General features: G+C 52.0%; 1 protein-coding gene across 1 annotated transcript in view; it reads right to left on the reverse strand.

Moving 5' to 3' along the window:
* The window catches only part of SDCBP2 (syndecan binding protein 2), a 19,324-nt gene extending 9,824 nt beyond the window's left edge, over positions 1-9,500 (reverse strand). Inside the window, exons 1-3 of the mRNA XM_004370495.2 lie at positions 9,411-9,500; positions 1,419-1,491; positions 653-722 (exon numbers count right to left, since the gene is read on the reverse strand). Of these exons, the coding sequence (XP_004370552.1) occupies positions 653-722; positions 1,419-1,472 (124 nt within the window). The 5' untranslated portion in view covers positions 1,473-1,491; positions 9,411-9,500. The remainder of the gene's footprint in view (positions 1-652; positions 723-1,418; positions 1,492-9,410) is intronic.
* Between the last annotated feature and the right edge of the window lie 586 nt (positions 9,501-10,086).

The following is a 10,086-nucleotide window of genomic DNA, read 5'->3' on the forward strand; positions in this document are numbered from 1 at the left end:
GAAGAGGCGAGACTGTCCTCAGAGCCAGCACTGCCCTTCGACCGTGCCCAGCCCATACCTTAAAGCGCTTTTCTAGAAACCTTCCCAATTCCCTTGGGTGCCTGGCCCCACCAGAACCAGTGCTGTCTGAGTGGGGCCCTAGTCCCATCTCTTTCTTGAGGTCTCTCTCCCACCCTCTGTCTACTGCCACCCACTCCCACCTCAGGGGCCCTGGTTCCAGGAGAGAGGCCTGGCAGGCGCTCCTTCCCCTGACCAGTGCCACATTTCATTCCTGGGATCAAATGAGACTGTGTCACCAAAATGGTGATGACATGATTTTGAGTCGCTCAAATTGCTTACATAGGCAGGGAGACCACAAATAATATCACACCCTAGAGGTGGCCTTGCGGGGGCCAGTCAGAGAAGAAGTCATGGGCTCTGTGGTTCTCCAGGCTGGGTTCGAAAGGATGAATAGAAGTTTACCAGGCAGGTGAGGAGGGAGGGACCAACATGGGCAAAGGCTCAGGTAGACTGGGTGACCTGATGGAGAAACTAGGAGCTTGGGCCCTCTCCTCTCACTACGGTGGGTCCTTGGCCGCCCAATGCCTTCTGCCCAGAAAGGGCTAAAGTCCAAGCCGTGTTGGCCATGAACGCCCGCTCCCTGGTCACTCACCTGGGGGCTGGGAGACGGCCACCTCCTGGGCAGGCAGGGCAGGCATCCTGGGCGAGGCTCTGGCCTGGGCCTGGAGCGGGAGGGAAGTACTGCTCAGCTGTGGGTGGACCCTGGGACTCCTTGAGCCTGGGGCTCCCTGAGGCCGGGGGTCTGGGCATTAGGTATGCTGGTGGGCCTCAGGGAGGGGTTCCATGAACCCTCCAGGCTGAGTGTAAATTGTGACCTCTGCAGATGGCCGTGTTTCTGGGGGCCCATGACTCACCAAATGTCATGACCAGCTTACTGCCCGGGGCATTCAGAACATGGAGGCCTGCCTCCCAACCAAGCTCTCTTATGACAAGTCTCAAATTCTAGAAGCCCACTTAGCCCAAAAAGTGGTGGAATGGAGGGAAGAAGGGGTTTCTGGTGGCTGAGTAGACAAACCCCAGCCCAACTAGCTGAGCTGAAGGCCTGCCCACACTGGGAGGGAGGAATCACTGGGCCGAGGCTCAGAGAGGGCATGAGAGAGCAAGGGTTGTGGCTGCTAGCTCTTTCAGTTCCTGCTGTGACTCCTGCCCTTGGCCTTTGGTCACCTTCTTGGCCCAGCAGGCCCTGCAGTGGCAGCCTGCCTGGCCTGGGGCCAAGGAATCCATTTTCGGGAGTAGGCCCAACACTCAGCCACCTTCCGAGGCAAGCATGCTGCTTTCCCCTCCCTTAGTAACCCCAGGTTACCCAGAGTGCCCCCATTAGGGAGCCAAGGGTAGCATGGGCCTGGGGGTGGCCTTACCTGAATTACCTGGTCTACCTTCAGGTCCTCCAGAGATGGGTACAGGGCGGACATGGCTGCTCCTTGGGGCACCCTGCAGAGCCATAGAGAGTGAGGAGGGGATGAGGAATCAGCTCACAGCCTCTCGAGAGGAGGCACGGCATGCGCCTCCTGCCATTTGTGCTGTGGCCCTCGCAGATAAGAGAAAGACACCAGGAAGGTATTCTTACCCCCGTTCTATGAGTGAAAAACCTGAAATTCAAACAGGGATTTGCACCAAAGTCTGTTTGCTCCCCAAGCCCGGGGTCTCCACCCTTGCAAGAGTCCGTCACGCCAGGTTTGACCACCACCCAGGAATCGCTGGCCAGCAAAGGCGGGTTTATAGGCCATGTTCGTCCCCGCCATGTTTCCCAGGTCACATGACTAATGAGGGTCTGATCACTCAAGACCTAAATTCAATCTAGCAGGTGCAGGCTGAGCACCCATGGCACCCCAGGCCTTATGCGAGGGGTTTGCACAGCATCGTTCCAGAAAGCCAAATCAAAAACCAAACCTGTTACCATCGAGTAGATTCCAACTCATAGCGACCCTATAGGACAGAGGACAATTGCCCCATAGGGTTTCCAAGGAGTGCCTGGTGGATTCAAACTGTCGATCTTTTGGTTAGCAGCTGAGCTCTTAACCACTGCACCACCAGGGTTTCCATACTAGAGTCTAAATGCAAAACTGCAAGGCACTGCATTTAACAATCTAGATTTCCTGCTGCTTCTGAAAAACAGGAGTTTTGGCAACCTTGGACTGCAACTGAGTAGCTACAATTGAGTAGCAGCAGACTCCGGGCGCCCCAGCCCCCAGCCCTCTCTAGCGTTTCTTGTACCCAGACTGCCTTACTCGCTGGCACTGCCTGTCTGGTCCCAATAGACATCGTCTGCAACCCACTCTCCAGCCTCCTTTCTTACCATGTGCTTCTCTCGACCCTCACTTTCAGCTCCAGCCATAATGAGCTACTTTCAGATCCTTGTTGTTGTTGTGTGCCGTCAAGTTGATTCTGACTCATAGTGACCATATAGGGACAGAGTAGAACTGTCCCATAGTGTTTCGAATCTTTACAGGAGCCGATCGCCTGGTCTTTTCTCCTGCGAAGCGGCTGGTGGGTTCCGACATTTTGTTTAGCGACCAAGCACTTAAACATTGCACCACTAGGGCTCCTTGAATTAGATCCTTGAATGCATCTAATTCTCTCTTGTCCCCAGGCCTTAGCATGTGTTATTCTCTCTACCTGGAATACTCCCCCTGCCCCTCTTCCCCAGTCCTTGCCTGGCTAACGCTTAATAATTTTCGAGCCCCAGAGGGCCAATCTTGCAAGAAGCCTGCCTTGATTTGCACTCCCCTCCCCTCCCCTGTGCAAATAGTTAAGTGCTTGCCTGCTAGCCAAAAGGGTGGAGTCCACCCAGAGGTGCCCTGGAAGAAAGGCCTGGCAATCTCCTGAAAAATCAGCCATAGAAAACTCTATGGAGAACAGTTCTATTCTGACACGCATGGGGTCGCCATGAGTCAGAATCAACTTGACAACAACTGGTTTGGTTTTTTTGTTTTTGCCCATCCCCCGACACGTCCTTACTCCTGTTGATTATTCTGTGCTGTAGTTGCCTCTTAACTTATCCATCTACCTTGTTAGATTGCCGGTTCTAAGAGGGCAGGTACTGGGTCTTTTCATTGGCTGTGGAACCTCTGACCTGCAGCATGGGGACTGACTTCATAATATTTCCAGAAGTAGTGTGTTCTGCCTGGGTGTCCACTTTTCTCCTAGTAAAGCGAAGCTCTGAAACAAGGACCAGAGTCCCAAACGTGTTTTGTTTGCTTCTCACAGCTGTTTGTTTTCTTTCAATTATTGCCAATATTTAAAAATCTAGAAATATAAAAACCTTTCTAGTTTTTATTGCAAAAAAAATCAAAATATTTGGCAACAGAAGAGCAGAAATCGTGGATGGCAACTCTCAGCCGAGGCTGAGCAGCAGCCCGCCTTTTACGTGAGGCTGCACACCCTTCCCCAAGTCCCCACCCAGCCTTTGGCAGGTTACACTGTCTGCTTGGCTCCTGGAAGGTGCCAGCTCTAGATCCTTGCCCTGATCTGGCCTTTGGGACAGAAATGACCATCTCAAGAGGACAGGGATTGTGCTAGGGCGAGGGGGCAGCTTCTGACTCTGCCCTCCTTAGCCCACCTGGGGGAAGAGACCTTCCGCCAGCCTTCCCCACTGAGCACATACTGGAGATCTTTATTTTAGAACGGTCCTCAGCAGTTACTATCTGCCCAAAGTGGGCCCCGCCACCAGGATTATGCAGGAACGACAGATGTGAAAGTAAGAAGCCACCCCTGCCTGACATTTCTGCCATGGTGGTTTTATTTTTAGAAGCTGCCCTCTGGGAGAGCAGACAATCCGAGAAGCACTTCCTGGAAATCACTCCCAGGCAGAGACCATAATAGTCTTTTCTCTGTGTCTGGGACGCTTTCACCCCAGCCACTTCCTCTGGGTCCCTGACTCAGTGCGGGGCTCTGGGGGAGTCAGGAAGCAGGTGTTCCCCTGCCTTCTAGCAGTTCATGATATAGCAGGGACGGCTCCTCGCCCGCAAAGATGCCCTGTGTTCTCAATCATCGCCTATTCATGCACAACCTTTACTGAATGTCCACTGTGTGCCAGGCACTCTGGACCTGCCTTAGCCATGCTGGTTCCTCTGCTTAGCACACCATCCTTCAGTCTGCTTTTAAAGCTCAGCTGAAATGCTACGTCTCTGGTTGACTTTTCCAGGCCCCACTCCCCCCACCCTCACCCCCACCCCAGCCCCCGCAGTGGGCTGGGTCCTCTTGTGTGTTCCAACCCTGTCCTGTCCCTATTGTCAAGCTACTTATATTAGATGATTAATACCCAGGTATGTTTCTCAAGGGCAGGGGCTGTGTCCCGTTCACTATACTGTCCCTCCCCACCAAGACAGTGTCTAACACATAATGTGTTGGCAAAAATGATCATCTGACTGAATAAATCAGTAGTGTTCCAAGAACAGACTGGGAATTTGTGTGGGCATTTTTGGGTGTCACAAGACTGGTGGGACACTATTGGTGTTTAGGGAGGAGGGGCAGGGACCTGGACCTCTTGCAATGCACAGGACAATTCCCCACAACAGGTCGTCCCCTGTCCTACACAACTTTCACATGTCCCACCAGACCTTCATTTAGACACAAACCCTACAATTACCTGAATCTAAAACCTGCTTTATATACAAATGCAATGGGATTTTCCCCAGTTTTAATATACACTGTATTATGCAGGAATGCAGATACCAGGTTAAGCAAGGGAAGCTGTGCTTAGTTTTGTTTACCATTTTGGAAAATCACTGTTCATCCCACTCACCAGCCATCATGGTGCTTCCATGCCTGTATATAAATACATTTAGCTTTTGATTCAAAATATCAAATATAAAGTATTGACAATATTCAGTTAATACTGTCTTCTATTAAACCCAAACTAACTCGTTTTAAGTTAGGTACAAGCTTCTGATGTAATTCTGTCTGTGCATTTACATAGTGAAATACAAATTCCTTTATTCTAAATTACTTTCATTTCTCTCGCTTCTCCTTTACGATAAAGACTGGGCATCATACTGAGTTTTAATCCAGGGGGAACCACCGCCTCAGCTGTAGCATCGGGATGAATCCACCCCTTCCCTTGGCCTCAACTGCTCGTTTTGTGAAATGGGAACAGCCAGACATAAACCCCATGGACTAGGGCACCGGAGTGTCCCTAGGACCTATTCTCCACCCCAGCCTCAATATCCCCATCTGCCACATCGCTCAGTGATCCTTAAGTGACACTCACCGGACCCCCCCTCGCCATCCCAACACTCCACAAATCCGGGGCACCCCGGACGGAAGGGACAGCTCCCGGTTGCTACGGACTACGGAGATTGCGTTGAGACCCCTCTACGCCGTGACGGCGTGCGGCGAGGTCTAGAGCGCATGCGTCCCACTCACTCTGCCCCGCGCGTCGCGGAGGGCGGCTCCCAGGATGCCTAGCGAAACATGACGGAACATGGCGGCCGCCTTGCTGTGTACGTTGTTTGCCAGGTGGGATACAAGAGCCCACCTAGCCTCACGTTTTCTCCAGGCGCCGGTAGCTGGCGCCCGTATTCACAAAACGGGATCAGATAAAGCAGCAGGGTAAGGGATGGGAAAGTTTGTTCGGGCTCCGCTTCTCCTTGCCGGATTGGAGACTGCGCGAGTCGAACGGAGCTTTAAAAAGCGCCAGTGACCCTTCGCCTCCCTACATCCCTAACCCCCTAGGGCCATTTATGGACTCCGGGGGAGAGGGGGCGCGGTTGAGCCCCCCCTCCTCCCCGACAGATTAGATTGTGCTAAAGCAGGTGCAGGAGGGGAGAAGGGCAGAGTCGACACGCCTGCGATCCCCGCTGCTCAATGCTCCTACTGAAAAGGAAGTCCCCTCGCCGCCTGCGATCTCGGAAATGGCTTCAAGGCTCCGCGTCCACCTATTTTAGTTCACACCCATTGTGATGTCACCATTCCTCCTACTCTCTCACCCCTATTCCTTGCGTGGCCCTGACTCCTGACTGGGTGACAAGCTGAAAATGCCCCACTTCTCCCCAAGCAGATTCAACCCGGAATCCGACCCAAGAGTGACTGAGTGATTAGCCCCCTACCGCCCTAGGAAGGGGACTTCCCACAGTGAAATCGGACCCACTGCCTGTTAAAAGGGACTCAGGCAATTGGGTTTGTGGTGTGCATGGGAAAGCCTTGGGCAACCAAGAAGACCTCCTGAAGGGAGTCAGGAGATCCTAGCTGGGCTGTGAAGGATGGAGGGTTCAGGCTAGTGGAAGGGAGGGTGCTGGCCCAGGCTGAAGAGCCCAGCTGCTTCCTGGGTTCCTTTACCAGCTCTGGCAGCTCATCCAAACTGAACTCAGTTTTTCCCCCAGCTGTGCTGCCTCTCTGCAGTGACCCCACCAAAATCCACTGCAGAGGCTGAGCCAGAAGTCTGGGAGCTATCCTCAGCTCCACCCTTCCCCTCCTCTGGAAGTCATCCCCAGCTTTTGCACTCAGGATAAATCTGAAACTTTAACCTGGCATTCAAAGCTCCATGACCTGACTCCTGGTAATGTCTCCAGTCTCACCTCCTCACTCTTGGACACTCACCCTGCATTACATTGATTCCAAACTGCTTGCTGGTTCTAAAATTCATTCTGCTATGTCATACCTTTGCTTTTGCAGGCACTATTCCCTTTGTCTTGAATGCCATTCATCTTTCTCCCTCTCCCTTGTTCATCTGATGAACTTTTTCTCCTTCAGTTTGCTGCTTTCCCCAACATACCCACACCCATCCACAAGTCTCTCTTTAGACTACAGCATCTCATATATTCATTCCACAAATGTTTATTAAGCGCCTACCGTGGGCAGTGTGGAAACCCTGGTGGCGTAGTGGTTAAGAGCTACGGCTGCTAACCAAAAGGTCAGCAGTTCGGATCCACAAGGCGGTCCTTGGAAACGCCGTGGGGCGGTTCTGCTCTGTCCTGTAGGGTCGCTATGAGTTGGAATCGACTCATCGGCAGCGGTTTGTTTTGTTTTGTTTTGTCTTTTGGTAGGCAAGGCCTCCTGCATCTCTTCGCTTGGATTTCCTTTGTGCTATATTTGTTTGCCTGTCTCCCACACTGGTCAGGGACTGTCTTAGCTCATTTCTGAACCCCAGTGTCAAGCACAGTGCCTGGCACACAGTAAGTATCGAATTGTTAGAGAAGTGGAAAAGCAGACAGAGCCACAAGGAAGCCGAAAACCTAAAGACATAGCCTTTCTTTCTGTTGCCACATCGTGTTAAGTAGAAAGTCCTTTGAAGAGCAACTTTGGGACTAGAAAGGGAGCGACAGCACTGCCGAGATGAGGTAGACTGAAGGTTGGTGCCCACAGTCTGCCACTGGGAGAGTTTGTCAGCTCCGTAGGGGTGGCTTCCCGAAAGTAGTTGGCTCCTCCGAGAGAGAGGAAAAGAACCCAGATAACCCTTTCCTCCCAGAGGAATTTTTCTCTTCCACAGAATTTTCCAGAATCCCCATCCCTGAGCTTCAGTACTTTTTTTCCTTCAGCAATAACAACACCCACAACAAACCAGCAATCAAGTCCTCAGAAATCAGCAGGGCTGAAAGAGTAAACGAGAACACTCCTTTGGAACACTTCGTTCCAAAGAGCTGAAGCTGCGGCAGTCCCACTTGTTCCTGTGGACAGCTCATCCCTCCTTCAGAAAAAGGTGTGCGGGAGGGAAGCGTGGGTTAGAGTGTCAGAGGAATAGCTCCAGGAAGGCCAAATTAGCCCAGGGATGTGGTGAGTCGGAGAGAAAGAGGCTGTTGCTAGGCCACCAGCATGTTCCCCCTCCTCCCCCCATGGCTGTACTCTATGCTGGAGAAAAGCTGTTAATTTTTTCAAGGAAGGCAGATGCCCCCAGGCCCAGGCACAGGTGAGGTGGGGCAGAAGCAGGACTCTGAAGACAGGCGGGACTGGGTTGAGACTGGCCGCCTCCTTGTGAGAGCAGGGGCAAGTCCCTTTTGAACCTCATTTCTTTCTTTGCAATATGTGATAATGCATCGAGTTATTGATGGGAATGAAAAGATTTTTTTTAATGCGATATGTATGGAAAGCATTTAGCACAGTACCTAGCGCATAATAAAGCCAGACCAGCTGCTTTCTAGTCGATTCTGACTCATAGTGACCCTACAGGACAGAGTAGAACTGCCCCACAGGGTTTCTAAGGAGCAGCTGGTGAATTTGAATTGGCCATTCATCAAACAAATGTAGTCAGCAGTATAGAAGTAAACAAAAGAAAAACCTTTGGCCTTGAGGTGTGTACTTTCTAGTGGGGAACTGGGTAAGGAGTGTCTATGCTGTGTTAGATGGTAGGACGTGCTGGGGAGAAAAATAAAGACGGAGGGAGGGTAGAGAGGACCAGGAGGTCCAGAAGAGCCTCACCAGGGGGTGACTTCTGAGTAAAAATAAAGGACGTAGGGGAACCATGAGGTATCTGGGGGAAGAACATTCCAGGTTGAGTGCACAGCCATTGCAAAGACCCTGAGGTGGGAGCGTGCCTGTGGTGTTCAGAGAACAGCTGACCAATGAGACTGAAGTCAGTTGATAAAAGGGGGTAGGGGGTGAGGAGGTCAGAGAAGTAGGAGGGGCCCAGCCCTGTTGGACCTTGTAGGCATTTTCTCTAGTAAGATGGTTTGAGCAGCAGAGTGACCTGACATGGCCTGACTTGTCACAACAGGCCCCCTCTGACTGATGTGGGGAATAGACTAGGGGGGCAAGGGTGATAGCAGGGAGCCCAGATGAGGAGCGGTGATGCTGTTAGAATGGTTAGTTTGGGCCAAGGTCTGTAAAGCAGCCGGTGCTGGAGCCTGCCGCATGGTGCAGACTTGTTCTAAGCACATTTTCGGAGACCCTGCCCTGTGGAGGGCAGCACTGCCCATGACGTCCATTGTCTCATTCAGCTCTCCCTACAAGGGGGTAACTCCAGTCTCCATATGAGGAAACCGTCCTTAAGAGATTAAGCACTGGCCCAGTTCCCCAGCAGGTTTTTCCTTGTTAGTAGGGTGGCTGTTGATAGAAGCAGCTTCAGGCTGAGAAGGAAGTGCCAGAGCCACAGCCTGGGCCCCGGGTTCCTTGTGGAAATAAGCTGTCGGGTTGCAGCGCTGGCCTTCAGAGGGCCCACTTCCTCCAGCACCATTATGGTCAGTGAGAGGAGCCTGGGATCTCAAGATGTCTGCGAGAAAACCACTCATCCCTCAAACCTGACAAGGGCTGGGGTCAGAAGAGGAAACCCTAGGTCACACTCTGCTCCCAGAGCAAAGCACCTTGAAAGGGATCTGCTTGGGAAATCCCAGAAGGGAAGAGGCAGGGAGGGAAGGAGACCAGAGCAGGTCCCACTCATCCTAGCCCCAGCCAATATGGGACCAGGGCCCCGGTCTTACCTGTAGGCCAGGTGTTGCTGCACGTCCTCTGTCCTGCAGTCACTGCTGAGAGTGTTCTTCCACCAGCAGGGTGGTGGCCCTTGTTGTCCCAGCTGGAGTTCCTGCTGTCTCACTGCCTGCTCTGGGCAGGGTGGTACCCACCCTGATCAGCTGACTCACCATGGAATGGCTGGCGGCCCAGGGAAGGCAGAAGGGGTTTGACCTTAGTCTCAGTTGGAGGTGGGGTTAGGAGCCCACATAGCTGCTGCTGAGACAGATATGTACCAAGACTTCTTGGTCTTTTTTTGTGTGTGTTTTTGGTGAAAGTCTACACAGGAAATGAAGTTCTCATTTAACAATTTCTATACATATTGTTCAGTGACATTGGTTACATTCTTCCCAGCATTCTCATTATTTCCATTTTGGTTGTTCAGTTTCCATTAATCTAGCCTCCTGTGCCACCACCCCCCACCCCCCCACCCCTGCCTTGCCTTCTCACGTTTGGTCTAGGGTAAATATTTACCATTTGGTATTATCTAGACGATTATTTTGAGGAGCACAGTACACATGGGTGGTATTATTTTATGGGCCAATCTGTCACTTGACCAAAAGTGACTCTTCCGGGAGTGATTTGAGTTCCAAGTTTAAAGGGCATCTCCGGGCGATAGTCTTGGGGGTTCATCTAGTCTCTACTGGT

The sequence above is a fragment of the Trichechus manatus genome, unplaced genomic scaffold, assembly GCF_000243295.1.
Source record: "Trichechus manatus latirostris isolate Lorelei unplaced genomic scaffold, TriManLat1.0 scaffold00008, whole genome shotgun sequence".
Taxonomy (NCBI): Eukaryota; Metazoa; Chordata; class Mammalia; order Sirenia; family Trichechidae; genus Trichechus; species Trichechus manatus.